This window comes from Eurosta solidaginis, chromosome 4 (genome assembly GCF_040869045.1).
Source record: "Eurosta solidaginis isolate ZX-2024a chromosome 4, ASM4086904v1, whole genome shotgun sequence".
Lineage (NCBI taxonomy): Eukaryota > Metazoa > Arthropoda > Insecta > Diptera > Tephritidae > Eurosta > Eurosta solidaginis.
In genome coordinates, this window is record NC_090322.1 from 214,845,731 (window position 1) to 214,873,186 (window position 27,456).

The window sequence follows — 27,456 nt, forward strand, 5'->3', positions numbered from 1 at the left end:
TTCTTTATATATTATATTTCATTCTATAGCTCTTTTATTATTGGACCAATTTCCAAATCATTATAGATTGACATAAGACTTTGTATATATTCGTTATTCGCACTTTTCTAGGGAGTGAGATTGAAAATTCAAACACTTTTTGTTGCTCCATATAACGAAGGGCCACCCTAATGTACATACATACAAAGTTACGTTATTTGTACAAAACGCAGGTATGTAAGCTATTTGTAGATCTTTTTTCTTGTCATTCTGATTTTGCTGTCACTTTTCTATATGTGTAAGTATGTATGTATTCATAATAGTTATTGTTTGCCATATTACTTTTCGTTTCGTTGCATATTTAAACAGATAAAAAAGTGGTAATGATTACAGTGCATTTATGAATGCATTAGAGTACAGCCGAAGCGAAAACCTTACCTAAGTCAAGCTTAAACGACTAGCTAAATATCAGCCGATTGCGCATGCTTAAGCCGATGATTGACTTGTTTTTAAAATAAAGTGATCCTGCTGGATTTTTGCTCGATATCTTTCCTTATCCTGCAAAAATCGCGACTACTCCATGCATGCATGTATGGAGTACTCGCTATCCACCAAGCAAGTGCTCCAAAATAAACCACAATTCATACAAAAAATATGGTCCAATTAGCAATGCGATGTCCTAGGACTAGACCGTATACTCCAGCTCAGCATTACATCAGAGTAATCCATGGAGTACTCCAGTACACAAGTGGACCACATTATACAACGATTTTTGCAAGTTCATTTCACTATCCATAATAACGACGAGGAATAATACGAAGTCCCGTAGCACCCCTATAGTTTGAGGAGATTTTACCGTTGCTGTTAGAGCTATGCTGTGGTGTGGTGGTAGCGTGCTCCACCTACCACATCGAAGATCCTAGGTTAAATTCCAGGGCAAAGCAACATCAAAAATATATAAAAATTTATAAATTAATTCAATTAGAAAAACGTTTTTCTAAGCCCCTCGGCACTGATTTGTCTAGCACTCCGTTTCTATTTCTGCCATGAAAAACTTCTCAGTGAAAACTTATTTGCCTTGCAGATGGTGTTCGAAGTCGGCGTAAAACATGTAGGTCCCGTTCCGCCAATTTGTAGCATTGACATAGATAATAAGCTTTACCTTCTATTCCTTTTGTGGCGTACCCCTTAAACGCGGCCCATGCTATTTAGGAGTGTGTCAGACTTTAAAAGATATTTCTTATCAATATAAATTTATCCACGAAGTCCATATGGAGCACGAACTCTAGTACGGCTTGTAAATAAACGTTGTTAAACGCTCGCTGTATGTTAAAAAATAAGCCACGGATGAAGTATATTAGCGTCATTCTTCTCTTTATGATCGTTCTTTGATGCAGGCTAGAATTGGATGTCCATTAAAACTTTTTTCTTCTAGTTGGTCTTTTTGAAAGACACTGCGTAACTTGTTGGCCTCCGACTTTTCTTCAACAATGTCGCAAACGTTGTTCCGAGAGTAATTGTGGGCCTTCTCTAAAACTTCTTGAAGTTTTACGGCATGTCTGGAAGTTTGCCAAAACCCTGCCGGTTTATTTCATTTTATATAATTTTATTTTATTTTCCTTTTTTCTTTTGCTTTGTTTTATTTTATTATATCTTTTTTATTTGATATTATTTTGTTTTATTTAATTCTATTTGTTTTATTTTATTTTGTTTTATTTTAATTTAATGTAAGTTAATTTATTTTATTTTGTTTTATTTTATTTTATTTTATTTCATTTTATTTTATTTTATTTTATTTTATTTTATTTTATTTTTAAAAAAATTATTATTGGCCTTTAATCTTTAAAACTTCAGACTGAAGTTGAAATATCGAATATAAAATAAAAATACAAATATAAAATATTTATACTGAGTTTTTATTTGGACAAGGCCTCGAGCTCATAAAATAGTTTAATAAATTTTATTTTATTTTATTTTATTTTGTAAAACAAAATAAAAGAAAAAAGTTAAATAAAATAAAATAAGATAAATTAAATTAAATTAAATTAAATTAAATTAAATTAAGCAAAATAAAATAAAAGAAGAAAAAAAAATAAAATAAAAAATTAAAAAAAAAAAATAAAAAATAAATAAATTAAAACAAAATGAAATAAAATAAAATAAAATAAAATAAAATAAAATAAAATAAGATAAAATAAATAAAAGAAAAGAAAAAATAAAACAAAATTAAATAAATTAAAATAAAATATAATAAAATTTAATTAAATTAAATTAAATTGAATAAAATAAAATAAAATAAAATAAAATAAAATAAAATAAAATAAAATAAAACAAAATAAAATAAAGTAAAAAAAAATAAAATAAAATAAATTAAAATAAAACGAAACAAAAGAAAAAAGTGAAATAAGGAAAAATAAAATAAAACAATAGAAAATAAAATAAATTAAAGTTAAATTAAATTAAATAAAAAAGGAAAAAACAGAAGGGAAGGGAAAGCTTGGAAGTCAAAACTGAAGCTGGAACCAGAACTGCAATTTTTAATCACGGTGCTAACAAACGATAACAAAGGTTATCAACTTAATATCGAAAAGTTACTTATAAAAAGTTAGTTATATTATTACCATAAATAATATTTAAAAAAAAAAAAAACTTTTTTAAAAATAAGCTTTTATTATTGGTTAACAAAATTAACTAAAAAGAAAAAAATAAATTGACTGTAAAGAAATATAACACTTTATAAGTTCATTTTAACTTTTAACGATAATTAGGCTTTTTCATCCGCGACAAAAAAATTCCATATTGTACATAATTAAATATTTTTAACATTAAAACTTTACACATAAATTATTAAATCTTACAATTTATATCACAGTCCTAATTGTTCTAATAAAAAGCGTGTTAAATTTTGATGTCATAATAAAGAATATTTAGGACCTCCTTTTCTTGCTATCACAATGTAACACGCTTTTATTAGAACAATTATGACTGTGATATAAACTGTAGGATTTAATAATTTAGGTGTAATAATTATGTACAATATGGAATTTTTTTGTCGCAGACGAAAAAGCCTAATTATCTTTAAAGGTTACAATGAACTTATAAAGTGTTATAATTCTTTACAGTCAATTTATTTTTTTCTTTTTAGTTAATTTTATTAACCAATAATAAAAGCTTATTTTTAAAAAAGTCTTTTTATCTTTAATTTTATTTTTTACTTTTTAGTTCGTTTTATTAACAAGTAATAGAAGCTTGTTCTTAGAAAAGCTTTTTTCTTAAATTTAATTTAAATATGAGTTTTTTTTTAAATTTTTAGTAGGGTAAATATTGTTTAAATTAGCTATGTAATCTTTACTTAGTTATTTGTAACGTTTCTCATCCTATCCATTTCTTTTAATGCATCAACATTACAAGGTTTCTTCGAAGTCAACTTTGAACAGTTAAGTTCTTCTATTAGAGTGTTAGTTAACTTTAAATCATATTGTAACGAATGTTAGCAGCACTGATCGATGCTATCGTCTCTAAGCCGATGCTAAGCAGTGACGTGAATTCACATCAATAATTCAATCATTATGTATCTACATAAACGAAACAATAATTGCGTCTACACATATATATCATGTACGTATACGAGCAGCGGAGAGTCAATGCACAAACACATGCATATATCTGAGATACTCCTGAAAGTATGTAATGAGAAAAATTATAAAATTGTGCAATTGTAGTTACAGCTGAGAAGTTTGAGAGCTGCTGGACTAGTAGATTCTGGAAGCGCCTAGAAGATGCGAACGTTGAATTCCGAGAGTATAAAAGGCGGTAATTGTAGAGGCGCTGGAATTCAGTTTGATTTGAGTTGTCAAGCAGTTTCAACTAAGACGCTATCTAGCGAGCAAGAGCAGTATTATTTTGAAGAGTAGAGTTTCATTTGAGCTATCAATCAGTTTGGTTATTAAGCAAGCTATTGGTTGCACAGTTTGAGTGTTATGGTGAAGTACTTTAATAAAGGCCATTTTGCATTATTACATATTGGAGTTATTTATTCAACAGTTTAGTCATTCGAACTTAGCATAGGATTGCAAATAAGAGGATTTGCAAGTAAATTCGTTACAATATTTTATTGTGACTTTGCCTATGTCGCGTTCAGTTTACAACTACTCATTGCAGATCTCTGCTCTGTTCCATCGCCAAAAATCTGTAAAACAAAATCAAGTGCGCAGAAAAGTATGCAACAAAAAGTATGCAACATTTAGCGATAACAGCCTAACTTCTACGTTTGTTGCATACACACACAAAACGAAGTTACCTGCGTTCTTGAGGACTTAGGCTTTTATTCCCTTGTGAACACAAATCTTTACCGATAACTCTGTTATCGATTAATTTATCGAATTCTCGGAAAGTAATATTGCATTGTCAGCGGAGTTATACATGTGTGCAAAATTTCAGCTCAATCGGACACCGGGAAGTGTATTAAATTTAACTTTCAAGGAAGTAAATAAAAGCTTATAAAATATCGATTTGTTATCAAAAATGTATCTATACAATATCGAACAGTAATCGGTTAGTTATCTTAAAGTTATCGATATGCTATTAAAAGATTGTTGATTAGATTTTGGTATGTTGCCAATTTGTTACCGACATGTTACCGATCTTATATCTAAAAGTTAATAAAACATTTTCGATAAGTTATTGAAAAGTTATAATTTCTTTATCAAAATGATATCGATATATCCAAAATTTATTGATTTCTTATTGGTGTGTTACCAATTTGTTACCGATATGCTATCGATTTGTTACCAACGACTTGTCGTTTTTTTTTTTATAAAAGAGGTCTATAACACGTCGATAACAATAAGAAGCCGATGGCTGTGCGATAGTAAGCAGATTACGAACCGATAGCTCGCTGATAATTGTTCCCTATCGATAATTAGCCTATAATAAAACTACAACGGTATCCTATAACAAGCCTGTCGAAATTCTTTTACTATGGATTTTCCGGACGAATCGCCATATTCTTTCTTAATAGCTTCAAGCTAGTATTTTAAGAATTTACTAGCAGACCCGGCAGACGTTGTTCTGCCCTAAACTTGGCCTATCAGCATACATTTTAATAAGCTTTTTCCGTCTAACTCTGCCCTACCCCTCTACACTTTTTCCTAATATTTTTATTCACTACTCCCTCCGTCTTTTTCGCTTCATCTCCATCTTCGTCTCATTCTATCTCTTTCTCAGTCTCCTTCCCTATTTTCTCTTCTCTCAAGTTTTTCTCCTTCTTCTTCATTTCTTATTGCCAGTCCCAGAGAGTGGTATGTATTTTGTTCCAGTCCCATTCCGAGTCTCATTCCCAGTCCCACTCCGAGTCTCAATCTCAGTCCCAGTCCTAGTCCTAATCCCAGTCCCAGTCCGTCTCTGGTATACTTCCCGGAAAAAAGCATCGTAAATACTAATATAGGCAAATTTATATACGAAATTTCAGGCAAATCGACTAGGACGTATGTAAATAGGTAGGTTGGTATTATTAATTCTTGTCTTTATTTCGGCTTCGCATGCATATTTATCAGTTTTGCCAGGTTGATGCGACTAAATCGAATATCACAATGAACTTTAGAGCTCTCAGCAACAGCTTCAATTTGATACCCATAATGTAAAAACACATTCTACCTGTATCCGGGTCCACGTTTTGGGCTATATCTCGGGACCTTAGCCTCCCAGTTGTATGAAAGTTATCCTGTACTATAGCACTCATCAACAGTTGTCATTTGATATCCATATTGTATAAACACATTCTAGGCGTACTCGAGTCCACGTTTTGGGCTATATGTCGAGACCCTACCCTCCCAGTTGTATGGCAATTATCTTGTACTATAGCACTCATCGAGAGCTTTCATTTGATATCCATATTGTATAACACATTCTAGGGGTACCCGGGTGCACGTTTTGGGCTATATCTCGAGACCCTAGCCTCCCAGTTGTAGGAAAATTATCCTGTACTATAGCACTGATCAACAGTTTTCATTTGATATTAATATTGTATAAACACATTCTAGGGGTGCCCGGGTCCACGTTTTGGGCTATATCTCGAGACCCTAGCCTCCCAGTTGTATTAAAATTATCCTGTACTATAGCACTCATCAACAGCTTTCATTTGATATCCATATTGTGCAAACACATTCTAGGGCTACCCGGGTCCACGTTTTGGGCTATATCTCGAGATCCTAGCCTCCCAGTTGTATGAAATTTATCCTGTACTATAGCACTCATAAACAATTTTCATTTGATATCCATATTGTATAAACACATTCTAGGGGTACCCGGGTCCCCGTTTTGGGCTATATCTAGAGACCCTAGCCTCCCATTTGTATGAAAATTATCCTGTACTATAGCACTCATGAACAGCTTTCATTTGATATCCATATTGTATAAACACATTCTAGGGGTACTCGGGTCCACGTTTTGGGCTATATCTCGAGACCCTAGCCTCCCAGTTTTATGAAAATTATCCTGTACTATAGCACTCATCAACAGCTTTCATTTGATATCCATATTGTGCAAACACATTCTAGGGCTACCCGGGTCCACGTTTTGGGCTATATCTCGAGATCCTAGCCTCCCAGTTGTATGAAAATTATCCTGTACTATAGCACTCATAAACAATTTTCATTTGATATCCATATTGTATAAACACATTCTAGGGGTACCCGGGTCCCCGTTTTGGGCTATATCTAGAGACCCTAGCCTCCCAGTTGTATGAAAATTATTCTGTACTATAGCACTCATCAACAGTTTTCATTTGATATCCATATTGTATAAAAACATTCTAGGGGTACCCGGGTCCACGTTTTGGGCTATATCTCGAGACCCTAGCCTCCCAGTTTTATGAAAATTATCCTGTACTATAGCACTCATCGACAGCTTTCATTTGATATCCATATTGTATAAACACATTCTAGGGGTACCCGGGTCCACGTTTTGGGCTATATCTCGAGACCCTAGTCACCCAGGGGTATGAAAATTATCCTGTACTATAGCACTCACCAACAGCTTTCATTTGATATCCATATTGTATAAACACATTCTAGGGGTACCCGGGTCCACGTTTTGGGCTATATCTCGAGACCCTAGCCTCCCAGTTGTATGAAAATTATTCTGTACTATAGCACTCATCAACACCTTTCATTTGATATCCATATTGTATAAACACATTCTAGGGGTACCCGGGTCCACGTTTTGGGCTATATCTCGAGACCCTAGTTTCCCAGTTGTATGAAAATTATCCTGTACTATAGCACTCATCAACAGCTTTCATTTGATATCCATATTGTATAAACACATTCTAGGGGACCCGGGTCCACGTTTTGCGCTATATCTCGAGACCCTAGCCTCCCAGTTGTTTGAAAATTATCCTGTACTATAGCACTTATCAACAGCTTTCATTTGATATAAATATTGTATAAACACATTCTAGGGGTACCCGGGTCCACGTTTTGATCTCAAGACCCTAGACACGTAGCGAAAAAAAAGATAGACGTTGGCCGATTCTCAGACCTACCCAATATGCTCACAAAATTTCATGAGAATCGATTCAGCCGTTTCGGAGGAGTTCAGCCTCTAGAACCGTGACAGAAGAATTTTATATATTAGATTTCATAAAAATCAAAATTTTAAAGTTTTGAGCTTGTATATTTCGAACTAGTTCGATTTTGTCTACAAATCTATAGTTGGGAACTGGTTTTTTTTCTGATTTGTTTGGTGTTTCACTACAGCATAGCTATGCGTAGATTAAAGTATTAATAATAGACACATACAATTTTTCAGCTAATTGCCTCATTTGCATTTTAAATTGTTTGCTATTTACTAAAATATGATTGCGAATGCTGTAAAATCCAAAAGAGCACTATGTGCATATGTAACATGTGAAAAGTTCAAAATTCTATCGGAATTAAGGATGCATTCATTCATTCATGTATCAACATTAGGGTGACCCTCAACAACCAATGAAAAATTTTTTTGTCTCACTCTTCCAAAGGGTAAAACAACTATCAAAGATATAACGTATAAATTTTAGTTTTGATTGAAGACAATTAAGATGTGGCCCACTGGAGCCAAGCTTCAGATTACCCTATGAAGACTGAAATATGTACCTAGATAATTAAAACAATTTCTTTATTCTAAAACCCACAATCGTTTATACTACACGGTATCACATGTAAATGTTGGTCTCGTTTGGAGACGACTCTGGTGTGTCTTCATAGGGTGGTTTGAGTTTTTTAAACCCTGCCCGACACGTCTTAAAGGTCATCAATGGAAATAAAAAATTATTTGAATTTCTTCAACCAAAATTTCATCGATTTTGGGTTTAAGATGAACTAAAGATAAAGTTATTAAATTTGTTCGAGTCGCCAAATTGAAATCTGAGATTTAGGCTGTGTGCGATTTCTTCGAAATTTTAAGTACCTAAACTAATATTCCACTGCAACTAAGTAATCTCCCTACATAGCAGTGAAAGAATGTGCAGCGGCTCCATTATATACGTCTTTTTATGCCAGACGTCGTGGAGCACATGCACAGAAACTTTTGCCACCATCTCAAGTAGTATACAAGCCTGTGACTGCTATTGGGCATGATGCTAGTTACTTGTTTTGGGCCAATGGGTCCACTCCGCTCCCAAATAATCAGGATCCAATTCTTATGCTGTGGGCGTCAGCGAGAAGCCATTTGAAACCATCTCTACGTCATATTGTACAATCGATCGGACAATGACCATAGCCCTCTGACCTATATATGTGGTAATTGTAATGGTACATTCATGCGCATTTTATTTGCACATAAAAAATTTTAGAACAATAAAATTTGATAATTTTTTTGAGCTTTAGGCCAGATTATTGAATAAAACTTCTTTTTTTAGTAGTATTCAAAATATATTTATTTGTTCGATATTTCCACTTCAACCTGAAGTTATCATCAAGAATACATGTTGTCATAATTTCTGTTTAGGCGATCATACATATCCATATGTATTCTTGATGATGACTTCAGGTTGAAGTCGAAATATCGAACAAATAAATATATTTTGAATACTACTAAAAAAAAAAGTTTTATTCAATAATCTGGCCTAAAGCTCAATCAAAATTATCAAATTATATTAAACAAGGCTATTAAATTTACCAATAGAAATTAGAACAATAAAAATAAAAATTGAAACTTTTATATTTTTAAAATTGCAAATTTAATTTACTTTGAAAAATATGCTCATTAAAATTATAAATTTTTTTAAAATTTCCAGTGATTTATGTTTTTTCTCTATTTAGGTAGACATTTATGTCAACTCACAGAAAGCCTTAGTCATTCAACCTCTCCAATCGACACCAAAACTCTTATGCAATATCTTTGATCGTAGGATAACCATAAGAAGAGCAGACAATAAATTCTTTCATATGATTTTTTAAGGACACCCTAATATCAAAATGAAAAGCCTATATGCAAAACTTTGCCAGAATGCACATGTGAGTAAAAACCAACATAAATTCAAATTTAAATGTCAAAACACTCGTTTCAATTAATTTTGTTGAAGTTTTTATACCTTTTACTTTAAAGCTTCCGTCCGGAGTGTTTATTTTTTTCCCCTGGGCACTATCTGTTGGTTATAAATTTGATTGCAGCGCTTTGTTTTCATTTATAGGTATTATATGTATATTAGGGCTGGTCAAATTGTATGGGGGAAAAAAGCTTCAAGGGCACATCCAGTTTCTGAATCTATGGGTGATACTGAGTAATATTCTCCATGGGACCATAGGTCTGAAATGAATTTCGAGCCTCCCTAATTTTGTTGGAAAATTTTATATCCCAATCCGAATAGCGGCTCTCACAAATAAAATACATTAAAATAAATGTCAAATTCGAATTCCAACAAAATTAGGGAGGCTCGAAATTCATTTCAGACCTGTGGTCCCATGGACAATATTACTCAGTATGCCCCATATATTCAGAAACTGGATGTGCACCTTAAGTTTTTTCCCCCCATACAATTTGACCCGCCCTAATGTATATGCATGTGCTAAAAAGCCAATACGAATGCATGAAAAGCGCCAAATACACAAGGGCATTACTATAAACACATATTTACATATGCGCATAATTACGTAAGTTGCTTTTTTGCACATGATCAATATGAAAACAATCAAATTACAACAATATTATTACTTGACAGTTTTTAAACGTAATTTAAAGCTATTAAACCAGATTTATTATAAGAGCTGTTTGATGCCTACTGAGAAAGGTTATTGGCCAATAATGTTGAGTGAAAGTGTTGGATGTTGTCATTGGAGTCAGTGAACTTCTATTACAATCGAAATGTGTATATGTATATGGAAATATTATTGATAAATAATATGGAAGCGAGCATTTCCACATATGGGACTCATCTTACGTGTTCCGATCAGTGTTGCTTTTGGCTTTTTTATACTCAGTTGAGCAGTGCTCACAGAGTATATTAACTTTGATTGGATAACGGTTGGTTGTACAGGTATAAAGGAATCGAGATAGATATAGACTTCCATATATCAAAATCATCAGTATCGAAAAAAAATTTGATTGAGCCATGTCCGTCCGTCCGTCCGTCCGTCCGTTAACACGATAACTTGAGTAAATTTGGAGGTATATTGAGGAAATTTGGTATGTAGGTTCCTGGGTACATATCTCAGATCACTATTTAAAATGAACGAAATAGGAATATTACCACGCCGACTTTTTCGATATCGAAAATTTCGAAAAACACAAAAAGTGCGATAATTCATTACCAAAGACATAAAAAATTTTAGAACAATAAAATTTGATAATTTTTTTGAGCTTTAGGCCAGATTATTGAATAAAACTTCTTTTTTTAGTAGTATTCAAAATATATTTATTTGTTCGATATTTCCACTTCAACCTGAAGTTATCATCAAGAATACATGTTGTCATAATTTCTGTTTAGGCGATCATACATATCCATATGTATTCTTGATGATGACTTCAGGTTGAAGTCGAAATATCGAACAAATAAATATATTTTGAATACTACTAAAAAAAAAAGTTTTATTCAATAATCTGGCCTAAAGCTCAATCAAAATTATCAAATTATATTAAACAAGGCTATTAAATTTACCAATAAAAATTAGAACAATAAAAATAAAAATTGAAACTTTTATATTTTTAAAATTGCAAATTTAATTTACTTTGAAAAATATGCTCATTAAAATTATAAATTTTTTTTAAATTTCCAGTGATTTATGTTTTTTCTCTATTTAGGTAGACATTTATGTCAACTCACAGAAAGCCTTAGTCATTCAACCTCTCCAATCGACACCAAAACTCTTATGCAATATCTTTGATCGTAGGATAACCATAAGAAGAGCAGACAATAAATTCTTTCATATGATTTTTTAAGGACACCCTAATATCAAAATGAAAAGCCTATATGCAAAACTTTGCCAGAATGCACATGTGAGTAAAAACCAACATAAATTCAAATTTAAATGTCAAAACACTCGTTTCAATTAATTTTGTTGAAGTTTTTATACCTTTTACTTTAAAGCTTCCGTCCGGAGTGTTTATTTTTTTCCCCTGGGCACTATCTGTTGGTTATAAATTTGATTGCAGCGCTTTGTTTTCATTTATAGGTATTATATGTATATTAGGGCTGGTCAAATTGTATGGGGGAAAAAAGCTTCAGGGGCACATCCAGTTTCTGAATCTATGGGTGATACTGAGTAATATTCTCCATGGGACCATAGGTCTGAAATGAATTTCGAGCCTCCCTAATTTTGTTGGAAAATTTTATATCCCAATCCGAATAGCGGCTCTCACAAATAAAATACATTAAAATAAATGTCAAATTCGAATTCCAACAAAATTAGGGAGGCTCGAAATTCATTTCAGACCTGTGGTCCCATGGACAATATTACTCAGTATGCCCCATATATTCAGAAACTGGATGTGCACCTTAAGTTTTTTCCCCCCATACAATTTGACCCGCCCTAATGTATATGCATGTGCTAAAAAGCCAATACGAATGCATGAAAAGCGCCAAATACACAAGGGCATTACTATAAACACATATTTACATATGCGCATAATTACGTAAGTTGCTTTTTTGCACATGATCAATATGAAAACAATCAAATTACAACAATATTATTACTTGACAGTTTTTAAACGTAATTTAAAGCTATTAAACCAGATTTATTATAAGAGCTGTTTGATGCCTACTGAGAAAGGTTATTGGCCAATAATGTTGAGTGAAAGTGTTGGATGTTGTCATTGGAGTCAGTGAACTTCTATTACAATCGAAATGTGTATATGTATATGGAAATATTATTGATAAATAATATGGAAGCGAGCATTTCCACATATGGGACTCATCTTACGTGTTCCGATCAGTGTTGCTTTTGGCTTTTTTATACTCAGTTGAGCAGTGCTCACAGAGTATATTAACTTTGATTGGATAACGGTTGGTTGTACAGGTATAAAGGAATCGAGATAGATATAGACTTCCATATATCAAAATCATCAGTATCGAAAAAAAATTTGATTGAGCCATGTCCGTCCGTCCGTCCGTCCGTCCGTTAACACGATAACTCGAGTAAATTTGGAGGTATATTGAGGAAATTTGGTATGTAGGTTCCTGGGTACATATCTCAGATCACTATTTAAAATGAACGAAATAGGAATATTACCACGCCGACTTTTTCGATATCGAAAATTTCGAAAAACACAAAAAGTGCGATAATTCATTACCAAAGACAGATAAAGTGATGAAACTCGGTGGGTGTGTTAAACTTATAACGCAGAATAGAAAATTAGTAAAATTTTGGACAATGGGCGTGGCACCGCCCACTTTTGAAAGAAGGTAATTTAAAAGTTTTGCAAGCTGTAATTTGGTATTCGTTGAAGATATAATAATGAAATTTGACAGAAATGTTACTCCTATTACTATATATATGCTTAATAAAAATTAGCAAAATCGGAGAACGACCACGCCCACTTAAAAAAAAATTTTTTTAAGTACAAATTTTAACAAAAAATTTAATATCTTTACAGTATATAAGTAAATTATGTCAACATTCAACTCCAGTAATGATATGGTGAAACAAAAATGAAAGAAAATTTCAAAACGGGCGTGGCTCCGCCCTTTTTCATTTAATTTGTCTAGGATACTTTTAATGCCATAAGTCGAACAAAAATGTACCAATCCTTGTGAAATTTGGTAGGGACTTGGATTCTAGGACGATAACTATTTTCTGTGAAAAAGAGCGAAATCGGTAGAAGCCACGCCCAGTTTTTATACACAGTCTGTCCTTCAGCTCGGCCTTTAACACGATAAATTGAGCAAAAATCGATGTATCTTTACTAAACTCAGTCCACGTACTTATCTGAACTTACTTTGTATTGGTATAAAAAATTGCCGAAATCCGACTATGACCACGCCCACTTTTTCGATATCGAAAATTACGAAAAATGAAAAAAATGCCATCCACATTTTGGTCGATAACTCGAAAACGCCTTCACATATACAACTAAGGGCCACTCCCTTTTAAAACTCTCATTAATACCTTTAATTTGATACCCATATCGTACAAACACATTATAGAGTTACCCCTGGTCCACCTTTATGGCGATATCTCGAAAACGCGTCCACCTACAGAACTAAGGCCCCCTCCGTTTTAAAATACTCATTATCACCTTTCGTTCGATACCCATATTGTACAAACGCATTCTAGAGTCAACCCTGGTCCACTTTTATAACGATATCTCGAAAAGGCGTCCACCAATAGAACTAAGGCCCACTCCCTTTTAAAACACTCATTAACACCTTTCATTTGATACCCATATCGTAGAAACAAATTCTAGAGTCACCCTTGGTCCACCTTTATGGCGATATCTCGAAAAAGCGTGCACCAATAGAACTAAGGCCCACTCCCTTTTAAAATACTCATTAACACCTTTCATTTGATACCTATATCGTACAAACAAATTCTAGAGTCACCCCTGGTCCACCTTTATGGCGATATCTCGAAAAGGCGTCCACCTATAGAACTAAGGCCCACTCCGTTTTAAAATACTCATTAACACCTTTCATTTGATACCCATATCGTACAAAAAAATTTTTGTCTCACCCCTGGTCCACCATTATTGCGATATCTCGAAAAGGCGTCCACCCATAGAACGAAGGCCCACTCCCTTTTAAAATACTCATCAACACCTTTCGTTTGATACCCATATTGTACAAACGCATTCTAGAGTCACCCCTGGTCCACCTTTATGGCGATATCCCAAAAAGGAATCCACCTATAGAACTAAGGCCCACATCCTTTTAAAATACTTATTAACACCTTTCATTTGATACCCATGTCCTACAAACAAATTCTAGAGTCAGCCCTGGTCCACCTTTATGGCGATATTCCTAAATGGCGTCCACCTATAGAACTATGGCCTACTCCCTCTTAAAATACTCTTTAATACCTTCCGTTTGATACAAATGTCATACAAACACATTCCAGGGTTACCCTAGGTTCATTTTACCACAAGGTGATTTTCCCTTATGTTGTCACCATAGCCCTCAACTGAGTATGTAATGTTCGGTTACACCCTAACTTAGCCTTCCTTACTTGTTTCAAGCTACATTTAGCTTTTTTTAAACGGTTTTATTAAGCTTGTTCTCCGTTTAGCTTGAAAAGATGCGATTTAGCTTTAAGCTTTCTTTCAGCTTTTTTTAGAAATATTTTAACTCTTTTTAGCCTTTTCAAAATATTTAGAAAATCTAGATAAACAGATTTATGTAGATTCAATTTTAAGAAAATTGAATGAATTTGGGCTAGATTTAAAAAAAATTGAGGGGCTAAGGAGCAGATAATGTTGGCATTATGGTAGGCAGAAATCGAGGCAACACTCGATTCTATGACTGTTTCATCTGCTTCGGAACCTCTTCCGAACGAAATTGATTTTTTGATTTCAGAAAAATTTAACTGGGTTTCTAAGTCCACATGTAGACAAAAGAGCTATGCAATGATACACATATGCTACTTAAAACGACGGACTCGACCCGTTGCTAATCGCTGCCACACGAATGGGATAACTCCTTATTTTTTATGTACTTATGTTAAAAGGCATAATATGTTGTGTTTAAGACTTATAGCTCATATAAAGTAAAACTTACATAAGATTTATTTATTATAAGCCATAAGGTAGAATATAACAACTTTATTATAAGACTTATGGCCAACAAAAATAAGGCTTACTTTCATGACTATAATAACGAGGTTGAATAAGGATTGGTGTACCATAGTTTAAACTCATTATAAGTTCAATTGCACATATAAAATTGCTTGGCCTTATCATTAGGCACCATCTGACTTCAAATTCATTTATTCATATTCATAGTAACCTATTTCAAAACTTTATTTAACCGGGGGTCACTAATCGGCAGTGGTTCGGCCAGCCCAGGAAGTGTCATGAAAATATTCCCTCCAAGAAATCATTTGCCAGATATCGTTTGGAGTTGGTGTAAAACACATACCAAAAAATTTAAAAAGATGTTCTCTGACAGTGTGGAATGTAGAGTTTACATCTTTCATGGGTTCTTTTAAAGTACAAAAAGTAGATTTCCTTATTGAAAATAGTATTATCATGTATCCCTTTTAAATTAAAACACAAGTAACATCTGCTAACTATTATTTTTTATGAAATTGAAGGAAATTTAATTTAAATTCTTTATTCTGTTTTGTCTTTTATGAAACAAATTAATAAAAGGCATAGAAAATTGCCTTAAACTTTTAGCTTTTCTAGGCCTTAAAAATTTGTATTTAGCCTGTTTTAGCTTTTTATTTTTGTCAATCTAGCCTTTTTTTCTGGAAAAGTTCTGGCAACACTGCTTTAGATCAGTTGCATACCCTGCAAAAATTGTTGGATTACGTGTTCCATTTTCTTCATGTTGGAGTACTCTAACAATACTCCTTTGCAATGCGTTTGCGGACCACCATCAGCCGATCATTGTTCCTTTTTTAACGACAGTGATCACGACACGATGACGATCGATCAGAGTTGCCAAAAGTAAAATATTGCATGCAAATGACTAATAATAAAATTTTACTTTGGCAACTCTGATAAAATGTAACAGCGCACTGGTTTTAAGCTGGAGACATTGGTGCTTTATCGGTAACCGTATCGGGAACCTTTTAACAGCTGATTCGACCAACCTTATGAGAATCAATACAATCGATTATTGGTGCCGCTAAGGTGGTAACCGTATCGTAGCCAACCAATTGGCTTTTGGTTTACAGTCGTAACGATAAACAGCTGATTACGTTAGGGATACGACTACAGCGATACGACATACGGCACCAATGACTCCCGCTTTATGTATACATACTAAAGTATGTATAGAGAAATATTAGTTTCTTTATTCCCGCAAATGCTAAATAACATAAGAGTATTCGTAGTATAAAATATGAAAGTTGTATTGCCCCTCCTCATTTACTTTCATTTTAAATTAAATTCACTTCGATAATTCTTTCCGACACAATTCCTCTTTAGTACTTTGGCATATGTTCCTCTGTGGGTGCTCCATGGAGTACTACAGTGAAAGTACTTTGGGAAGTCAGACGTACTTTTTATTTTTTTTAAGCGGCCGCTTGTGATATAGCGCCAATTATTTATTTTTTAGCCATCTAGGGCCAACTGGAGATTCCAGTGGTTCTCAGATCGTTCCTCACGTTCCAAGTATTGACCTACTTCCAGTTCTTCCAGAGGTGGGTTCCGATAAGAATATCTTGTGAACCGGGGGATCGCCAGCGTGTATTATAAGTGAATTGTTAAGCATAATTTTCATTTGCCTAAGAGGATTTCTCCACTACATTTCTAATCTGGCATTGTTGTTAATGTTAATACTGGTTCCGAGTCGGAAAGTTCAACCTACACAATGAAACTTCTCCTAATGAACTGAAGCTGATTGACTTTGCCGGTGCTCGAAACATGGTAATTTCCAGCACGAGGTTCGTGCATAAAAAGATACATAAAGCTACATGGCTGTCCGCCGATCGAAATACTCACAATCAGATCGATCACGTTGTGATAGACGGACGGCATGCCTCCAGTGTTTTAGATGTGCGCACGATACGAGGACCTAACATCGGACCAATATCTCATCGCAGCCAAAATACGCACCCTCCTCCGCGCAGCTAAAAGCAAGGAACAAAAAATACAAGGAAAGCTAGACGTCGAAAGGCTGCAATCACAACAGACTGCCAATGATTTCGCAACTCGACTCTCACACCTGCTCTCTCAGCCTGAAGGAATTCAGGAGCAGTGGGAGCAAATCTCCAAAGCACTTCGTACTGCCGCCGAGGAAAAAATTGGTTACCGGCGGTCATGGAAAAACAACTGGTATGATGAAAAATGCCGCGTTGCAAACCGAAAGAAAAGACGCTGCCTACAGGGCTACGTTAAAACCCAGCGCAACAAGAGGAGTGTGTGAACGCTATTTCGAGTTAAAAAGGGAAGCGAGACGCCTTTTCAGGAAGAAAATAGCAGAGGCAGAAAGGCGTGAGTTCGAGGAGCTTGAGCTGCTAGCCACCAGGAATAACGCCTGAAAATTTTATCAAAAAATTCGGCGACAGACGGAAGGTTTTACGATCGGGACAAACTCCTGTAAGAACGAAAACGTCGATCTTGTAACTGATGTCCAGAAAGTACTTAGATTATGCAGGGAACACTTCTCTGCTCTCCTAAATGGAGACGGCGATTTGCCACACAGGGATGACGAACCCGATCCCGCAATCGATGATGATGGAATAAATGTCCCCCATCCGATTATGACGAAGTCAGAATAGCAATAACCAGATTGAAAAAAGGCCGCGGGCGCTGATGAATTGCCTGCTGAGCTATTCAAATACAGCGGCGAGGAGTTGGTAAGGCGCATGCATCAGCTTTTTCGCAAAATATAGGCGGACGAGTGCATGCCCGACGATTGGAATCTAAGTGTTATTTGCCCAGTCCACAAGAAGGGGGATACTACAAACTGCACCAACTATCACGGAATCAGCCTTCTTAATATCGCATATAAAGTCCTGTCAAGTGTATTGTTCGAAAGATTGAAGCCCACCGTGAATCGGCTGATTGGACCTTATCAGTGCGGCTTCAGACCTGGTAAATCTATCATTTACCAGATTTTCACAATCCCCAAATCTTGGAAAAAAACCCGCGAAAAAAGAATCGACACACATCACCTCTTCGTCGATTTTAAAGCCGCCTGCGACAGGACGAAAAGGAGCTGCCTATATGCCGCTATGTCTGACTTTGGTTTCCCCGAAAAATTTATACGGCTGTGCAAAATGACGTTGAGCAACAGCATCAGCTCAGTCAGAATTAGGAAGGACCTCTCCGACCATCATGCGATTTCTTTAATTTGATGCTGGAGAAAATTATACTAGCTACAGAACTTAACCGCTCTGGAACAATATTCTATAAAAGCGTACAATTACTGGCATATGCTGATGACATTGATATCATCGGCCTAAACACCCGCGCCGTTAGTTCTGCTTACTCCAAACTAGAAAAAGAAGCGGTAAAATGGGTTTGATGGTGAATAAGGACAAAACGAAGTAACTGCTGTCATCGAGCAAAGAGTCAACGCATATGCGGCTTGGCAACCACGCTACTGTTGGCAGCCATAATTTCGAAAAAGTTAAAGACTTCATTTATTTGGGAACCAGCATCAACCCTAGCAACAACATCAGCTCTGAAATCCAGCGCAGAATCTCTCTTGCCAATAAATGCTACTTTGAACTAGGTAGGCAATTGAAAAGGAAAGTCCTCTCTCGGCAAACGAAAATCATACTCTACAAGTCACTTATCTTACCCGTCCTGCTATATGGTGCAGAAGCATGGACCATCATGACAGCATCAAATGAAGCGGCTCTGGGAGTGTTCGGGAGAAAAGTTCTTCGAAAGATTTATGAACCTTCACGCGTTGGCGATGTCGAGTACCGAAGAAGATTTAACGATGAGCTGTACGAGCTATACGCAGACATCAACATAGTCCAGCGAATTAAAACGCAGCGGCTGCGCTGGCTAGGCAAAGTTATGCGAATGAAAGATGACGCTCCGGCCAAGAAAGTGTTTCTATCGGAACCCGCCTATGGAAGTAGAGGGAGAGGGCGGCCCCCACTCCGTTGGAAGGACCAGGTGGAAAACTATTTAAACTCCCTTGGACTGGCGCGCCTTGTTGGACGTTCATAACCGGTTAGGCGCCAATTAAGTAAGGTTCCGAGATAACTGAAGTCCTTGACCACTACGAAATCGTGGCTGCTAGCAGTAGCTTAGTTACCAAGATGTGAATGCGTTAGACATTTACTTAATGGCAGCAGCTACTTCGCTACTTCTATGTATACTCGTTCGCCATCGAACCTTTCCTTTCCGCTTCTTTATCTCGATTGGCATCGATAACAGGAGCTAGCAGTTCAATACGGTTTGACCAGAGACATACGAGTATACATATGTAGGTGCTAGAACGTTGCTTCCACATGGCATTTGAAAACATATGGCCTTGCCGAATCTTTGTGAATTAGGCTGAGGGTCTGTTTATGCATTTTTGGTTCAAGCCTGAGTTCTGGTGGCCAGATTTTTTCATATCATCTGCGGATATGACTCCGTATGTGGCGGTGCCCATCAATCAGTTCTCTGTTAGGATGTCCAGATTTTTTAGTATTTAGCAGTAACTGTTTCTTCAGAATTTTCTAGCATCACTGTGTTGATGATGTTGTGCCGACATAAGAAGGCATCCCGTGGCAGTTCTTAGAGCATTGTTTTGACAGGCTTGCTGCTTCTTCCAGTGTATTTCTTTGTATTTGCCCTAAGTGCTACCGGTGAGTGACTTTGGGATTTGGTTACTTCTATTTTCTTTATGTGCAATTGCTGCTGCATGCTTGCGAAAATGCAGGTCATTATCGAAGGTCACTCCGAGTACTTTTGTGGCAGACAGTCGGTATCGTGATGCAATGTTGTTGTTGTTGTTGTTGTTGTAGCGATAAGGACACTCCCCGAAGGACTTGGTGAGTGTCATCGAGTTGATGGTCCATTTCCGAATGCTGATCGGGTAAGTTCCGGTACCAAGCCTTATGATCTCGGGAACGATTTGTTATGACCACATGCTAATTTCTAGGCCATCCCGCCCTCCCACTCCCTAGATCCATGAGGAGTTCGGGGTCGTCAGAGTCTCGGCTGTTAATGATTCCCACCGGATAGGTGAGGTCGACAATTGGGTTTTGCGTTGTCAACCTGAAAAGGTTGCGCTGCACAACCCCTTGAATCTGGTATTTTAGTCGCTCTTACGACAGGCATATATACCGCGGGTATATTCTAACCCCTAACCCGCTGGGGTGATGCTACTTAGCTCATCAATGAAAGTGTTAAGGCCTATTGCCATTATCGTGCTGCCACCGTCTTTGAAACATTGGTAACTCCGTCTCGTGGGGACGGGTGCATCGATATATAGATCTTTTTGGTTTGATGTTACTTTCCTAAACTGGACCAATGCCTGCCGAACACACGATAATTTGCGGTATACCTTTTGAAACTAGGTAGATGGGTGGAGCCTTTCAAGTCTTGTAGTCGCGTGCTATCGATCGCTATTAGTACTGTTCTGTGGTGGGGCGCATGACTCAATCCGCAATTTATTGATGACGTTTAGCGCAGTGGTGGTACTTGACCATAAAGGAGCATCAAGTGTCTAGGCAACTGGCGGTAGAATTATGGACGATATGCAACAATGGACATTTAAGGAGTATTCACTGTGCTATTATTAACTAATACGGCAATCTTGAATATCAGTACAAGGTCGAGTGGAGACGCTTGTTAGAAATTTACTAAGACAGCTGTTTTTTGTTTACAAATCATACAAACTATTCTGCGAATGAGGCAATGAAATTTACAGAATAGTATTTGAAAAAAAAAAAACAGCTCGCATATATATACATCTTTTGTTTCACCTTCCTATAGGTATCAATAGGCTCACGCAGAAATGGATGACGATATCGACGATTTGCTAGCAAACATCGAAATTCCAAGCGCGCCTAAAATATCGAAACTTGAGAAACCTCAAATACCAACATTTAAATCCCCGAATAAAACGATAGAGAGCGGAACAACAACAACCAGTCCTGGAGGGTCAATACCCAAAACTGCATCTAATCCGCACTGCATTCTAGTAAATCCAAAACAGCGTGGTAATCCCGTACTTAAATCCATAGTTAACGTGCCAATTGAATTTCGTGACGATATAAAACCCGATTATGTAGTGGGTCGTACTTCGTGCATACTTTATTTATCCCTAAAATATCATACGCTCAATCCTGATTATATATGCCAGCGTCTTAAAGATCTTGGGAAGCAGTATGAACTACGTGTGTTACTCGTACAAATAGATGCACCGGTAAGTAGTCTTGAAAAATAAATAAAAATATTGACACCATGCTAATTACTCTATTTTTGCAGGAACCGCATTCTGCTCTGAAAAATCTAACACGCATCACTTTGCTAACCGATTTGACGTTAATGTTAGCATGGAGTGCTGAAGAGGCAGGAAAAATTATTGAAACTTATAAACAATTTGAAAAACGTTCACCGGAATGGATTATGGAACGCGCTGAATCAAGTCCACATCAGAAGGTTTGTCCTAGCTCCGCTTAACCTTAATTCTTCTTTTTGAAAGTGTAATTATTTCAGTTAGTTTCTGCTTTGACTAGCATTAAGCCAGTGAATAAAACGGATGCCGTTACACTGCTGCAGAATTTTGGAAAATTGGAAAACCTCATAAAAGCTAGCGAAGAGCGACTCTCGCTTATAATTGGTTTGGGGCCTCGGAAAGCTTCAAAACTTTACAAAACTCTGCATGAACCTTTTCTTACTAAATAATTAACTGAGTAGTACAGTGTAAAGTGAAAACTTATATTTATGGAGTAAAATCATTTGTATTACAAGGAATTTCTTTTTGCAACTACACTTACTTTTCTATTATGTGACTAAATCTGCAAGGATCTAATATTTATTTATGAAATGTTTTCTGGAGAACACTAGCATCATAGTTAATTTACTTCGTCTGGAGATGTGTGTACTCAAAACATTCAAAACACTCGTCTAATCTTTCGGGGAATGCTTTTACAACTAATACAAAAACAAAGTGTGCGGAATTTACGCAGAAGTGAGTACTGGAAAAACCTTCATCGCCTCACTGCCAAGGCGTTTAGATTACGCTCGTTGGGAAGAAGTGTATTTATCGACACCCTTGGACTGAGCCTGGGCAACATTCACCGGTTCCTCCCAAACAGACTAAGCACCGATGAAAAGGCACTCGGTGAAGATTAGTTGTGTGTTTACGAAGTTATAGTATTCTGCCTGACATGAACCTGAATCTTTTGATGTCCATAACGACTACGTTGCCAAACCCCAGCGGGTTAGGTGTTAGAATATCCCCTCGGTAGGTATGCCTGTCGTACGAGGCGACTAAAATACCACATTCAAGGGGCTGTGTATCGCAACCCTTTCAGGGTGCCAGCGCAATATATAGATTCACCAAACCCAATGGTTAACCTCACCTATCCGTGGTGAATCCTGTTTCATTAACAGCCGAGGCTCTGGCGACCCCGAACTCTTCCTGGATCTAGATGGCGGGAGGGCGGGATGGCTTAGAAGGTCGCATGTGGTCATTTATTTATTTATTTATTTATTAGTCTACAAATTTAACAATTAATCAGACTAAATATGGTACGGATTACAGATAAATTACAGAAGCATACAAATTAAACAAAATTATTTTATAACAAATCGTTCCCGAGATGGTCGGGCTTGGTACCGGATCTGCATCCGGCAAAGGACCGTCAACATCGATAACAGTTCCCAAGGCCTTCGGGTAGTGTCCTTATCGCTACAACCACAACAACAACTATGTTTTCAATGCAATGTTAAGGGTATAAGAATTCTTATGCCTAGTGGCAGACCTGCATATCTACGATAACAGTATTATCCAAAAAGATACAATAAAAACAATTCTATATATTAAAATATATATACTATATTGCGTAGTAAAATAACGGTCTTATATGGAGTTTAACATACAAACAAATCAAGATAAGTAAATTGAGATGTAAAGCAAAAATCTGTTATCTACTCAGCAAACAATAGACAACGGTGCCAAATAACACCCAAAGATGACTCTTTAGATTATGCTCATTAAAAGCCGTCACTTTTGCATTTAATCCATTAACTTCCATACTTTGATTGTACCATCATCGCTACATGAAATTAGTTGTCCTTCCTGCGCTGGATTCCATTTAACAGCATTTACATCTTGCGTATGCGCCTTATTTTCCGACGTTATCAACGAAAATGTTGGTTCATTCTTTTTTGAATTTGCATCTTCTTTAAATATCCGTATAGCATCATCTCCACAACCTGTAGCGATAAGGCCAGTTTTTTTGCACCATGACACGTCATAAATGGTTCTCGAATGCTCGCCCGATATGGTACAAACGCATTTCCAAACAGTTTCTTTATCTGGTGCGTATATACCTTCCTCATTACCCGGATGATAGGCCCGCCATATTTTCAAAGTTTTGTCATCACTACAAGAAACCAAACGCTCGCCATCTGCATCGAAATCAATGCTCCATACTGTACTCGTGTGTGATTCTAATGTCGCCGTACTATACCAATCATTATCTGTGGGATTTTCTGCATACATTTTAATTGTATTATCATAAGATGCTGATGCTAATATGTCTTTCGTTGGGTGCCATACAACACGCTTAACATCCTGATTATGCGAATTAAGTACAGCGGCACAATCGAATTCATCATCACCAGCCAACTCCCAAATCCATACCGATTTATCACGCGAGCATGTAGCTAAAAGGTTGCCGGAACTTGACCAACATGCACTTTTTACTTCGTTTTCATGTCCCTCAAGCGTAGCAACACACTCGAATTCTCCTATATACAACATGTTAGATAAGGGCATAAACTATTGATCATGTAAACGTGTACCTGTTGCTTTGGACCATATCGCTGTAGTGCCATCAAAACTTGCAGAGGTTAAATATTGTCCATTTGGTGACCAGCTAATTTCCCGTATTGTGCGCTTGTGTCCATCAGATAGTATGGTCTTTGTTGTCCAACTGTTAGCCGATAATGACCAAATTCGTATAGTCTTGTCTTCGCCACACGAGGCAAATGCATTACCTTTTGGATGCCATGCAACTCCCCAAATTCGGCCTTTATGACCCTGCAGTGTATGTTCCAGTGATAGTTTTCCCATTTAGAAACTAAGTAATTTTTAAATATTGCAGCGAAATTAATGGACGAAACCTTAGTACTACAATTATCTCGATGTGCCTATTACATGGACTGGTATCGAATTTCGATTAATCGATTAGCTGATAGTGTCGAGTTTTACGTCCAACAACAGTGGCGTCCGTTGTGAATTTTTTAATTAATAAATTGATAAGAATTTTTTTATTTTTCCCTTGTAAGCCAAACGGAAGTTTTTATTTGAAAATATGTGCGCTACTTTTATACTCTTTTTATTCATTTCTTTTACAAAGTTTCCACATGCACCAATTAGAATGTGAAACGCTTACAGACCCAAATTATGGGAGCAGGAGACACCTCTGAAGACATTTAATAAAGATATACAATTTTTATTTTTTTTTTAGTTTTTGTTTGTTTTCATAAAATTTAATTTTTTTAAGTCATGTATTGACGGCTCTGTCTAGAGTGTCTCTGCAATACTGAAGTGCTATCATTGATTTGCAATTTAGTAAATATAAACTATGGAGTTTTGAATTGCGTTTTTCCCATGACGTAGTAAAAGCGTAGCCGTATACGTTTTGTCGTTTTGTGTAAAAATACTACACCAGTTTGCCCAATATGGGCAGTTCACGATCAAGTGCAATCGTTGCATAGCATATTTCAACACAAATCACACACACAAGATTGCGCATTGCGCCTGTAAACAAAAGATCAGCTGTTTTTTATGGGCAATTTTTACGTCATTTTCCTTTAGCTCTTGTTTTTCTCTCTCTTTCTTTCATTCGCTCAAGCAGTCAAGTGTGACGCAGATGCGCAGAACGAAGCAATTTTGAACTCGTGAATGCGCAATCTTCTATTTTGATTTGTGAGATTTCGATTGCAATTCTTAATAAAGGGCCAATTAATGGTGGCTTATAACCATAAAACCATAATCGATAAAACAGCTAATTGAACCTACCTTATGGAAATCAATGTAATCGATTAATGGTGCCATACCATAACTCTAGTACGCCAATTACACGGCTCAAGTATCCTTGTGCCAATTACCAATTTGCACAAGTATTTGCACGGTGTGTGCACTGGTTGCGCTATTTGCGCAGAGAACTGCGCTAAAATCAAAACGATTTTGATATTTACGCATATCTGCAAATATTGCACATGCTTTTTTCTTCGTGTGTGGTGAATCTTACACAGTTTACCTGTGGTCCCTGATAATATAACATCAGCAATTATTGCTTAAAAATGTTAATATCAAAGGCGTAAGGACCATCTCTAGCTTGTAACACGAATTCACATAAATTCAGTAATAAATAATAATTTTTTATACAATTAGAACACTTGTTTCATTTGTTGCGCTACTTTAAAAATTAATATTGCGCAGTGTTTTTAAGCCGTGTATGTCAAAATTTTCATTTGCACAAATTTCGTCGTTCTATATTTGCGCATGGTTTTTGTGTCATGTATGGGCCGTATAACGCCAACGCCGTAACCATATCATAGCCAATCAATTGGTTTTTGGTTTCTCGCCATATCTATAACCTAAAAATATTTGAGTTGGTGAATTTAATAATTTTTTTAGATTTTATTCATTGTTTTGAATACGTTATGACTAAGACACTTATTTTTTGTGCAATATGTTTGAAATTTTTTACGTTTTCTTCATTTTTATGAAATGTTCACGATTTTTAGGTTAAGGCACCATTAATCGATCACATTGGAGATAGTTATGGATATGGGTTTGGTTACGGCTATGGCGTTAGGGTTAATTTAATTTGCCCTTAACGTACGTTACGTATGCCGTACGTAAACACGTTTGAGCGAAATTTATGCCCGTAGTGGCAACGAAGAAATGTTGTCATGGACCTGTTAGAATGCATGCTTATGGAAACATCAACTTTTTTTTTGTTGTAAAAGGCTGGAATTAATATGAAATAAGTATAAATAGATTACTTATTTATAATCTTCACTTTTATATAATAATTTCGAATTATTTCCACAATGTTTCAAATTCTAATTAGGTTTAGTTCAGGATTTTGTGCTATTGGCCTAGCATCATTGCATTGCAAACTGCCGTAGTATATTTTTTATAGCACACAAACAAAATATGCGGCTATGCATTTGCTACGTCAGGCAAAAACGCAACCTGAAAAACTGTAGTTTATTTTTTAAACATTGAAAAAGTGCAAAGAAAGAATTTAATATGAAAAGAGTTTCTTACGATCTATAGCTTATATTTGCTATACCAACTTCAAACACACAAAACTCTCTTAAAGAATAATGAACATTTAAATTTGGCTATAAGAGAAAAGTAAAACTGCCAAGGTTGCTCTTCAGATTGTTGCAATCTTCAGAATAGATTGATCAGTCTTCCTGAACGCACTGTTGAATATTTATGATCCCACTCAACGGTTGGAATTTTATATTACATTTTCATTGGCCACAAATGCGTACCTACAAATGAGTAATTTGAAAGCGTTAACGTTGGCCTCATTAAAGCGCCGTTTAAACTTGACGTATCCATATCCATATAAAACAGCTGATCCAACCAACCTTAAGGAAATCAATATAATTGGTCAATGCTGCCACACCATAACCCCTAGCCACAACTATACCATAGCCAACCATTAGATTTTTCGCCATATCCATAATCTAACAAGTAAGGAAGGCTAAGTTCGGGTGTAACCGAACATTACATACTCAGTTGAGAGCTATGGAGACAAAATAAGGAAAATCACCATGTAGGAAAATGAACCTAGGGTAACCCTGGAATGTGGTTGTATGACATGTGTATCAAATGGAAGGTATTAAAGAATATTTTAAGAGAGAGTGGGCCTTAGGTCTATCGGTGGACGCCTTTTCGAGATATCGCCATTAAGGTGGACCAGGGGTGACTCTAGAATGTGTTTGTACGATATGGGTATCAAATGAAAGGTGGTAATGAGTTGTTTTTGTTGTTATATCGGCCTACTGATTTTAAGATCGCGGGTTCGAATCGAGCTCAAGGCCTTACAATAATTTTTTATCATTATTATTGTTATGATAAATTTTTTCTTAATTGAAAAATTTTTTAAATTAGAATAGAAGAAAGAAAAAATTTTAGACAACTGCCAAAGCTCGTTGTATAGATCCATTTCGGGAACTGCTAAA

The 27,456-nt window shown here is 35.9% G+C and overlaps 2 protein-coding genes across 2 annotated transcripts; one reads left to right on the forward strand and one right to left on the reverse strand.

Annotated features, from left to right (window-relative positions):
* The first annotated feature begins 20,891 nt into the window (after positions 1-20,891).
* Ercc1 (DNA excision repair protein Ercc1) lies at positions 20,892-22,005 on the forward strand. Its single transcript, XM_067780154.1, has 3 exons — positions 20,892-21,436; positions 21,499-21,672; positions 21,730-22,005. The coding sequence occupies exons 1-3, from the start codon at positions 21,026-21,028 to the stop codon at positions 21,916-21,918; spliced, it is 774 nt and encodes a 257-aa protein (XP_067636255.1). The 5' UTR covers positions 20,892-21,025; the 3' UTR covers positions 21,919-22,005.
* Positions 22,006-23,049: 1,044 nt separating this feature from the next.
* On the reverse strand, positions 23,050-24,411 carry Ciao1 (cytosolic iron-sulfur assembly component 1). Its single transcript, XM_067780156.1, has 2 exons — positions 24,046-24,411; positions 23,050-23,991 (listed from the first exon to the last, which is right to left on the reverse strand). Exons 1-2 carry the CDS (start codon positions 24,314-24,316, stop codon positions 23,255-23,257), a joined length of 1,008 nt encoding a protein of 335 aa, XP_067636257.1. The 5' UTR covers positions 24,317-24,411; the 3' UTR covers positions 23,050-23,254.
* Positions 24,412-27,456: the final 3,045 nt, after the last annotated feature.

Bases quoted from the DNA above. Each gene is read 5' to 3' on its own strand.
- Ercc1 (XM_067780154.1), top strand. From the start codon at position 21,026: ATGGATGACGATATCGACGATTTGCTAGCAAACATCGAAATTCCAAGC. The intron at 21,437-21,498 runs GTAAGTAGTCTT...CTATTTTTGCAG, and splicing joins TCGTACAAATAGATGCACCG to GAACCGCATTCTGCTCTGAA. The intron at 21,673-21,729 runs GTTTGTCCTAGC...TAATTATTTCAG, and splicing joins AATCAAGTCCACATCAGAAG to TTAGTTTCTGCTTTGACTAG.
- Ciao1 (XM_067780156.1), bottom strand. From the start codon at position 24,316: ATGGGAAAACTATCACTGGAACATACACTGCAGGGTCATAAAGGCCGA. The intron at 23,992-24,045 runs GTACACGTTTAC...TGTTGTATATAG, and splicing joins GATATGGTCCAAAGCAACAG to GAGAATTCGAGTGTGTTGCT.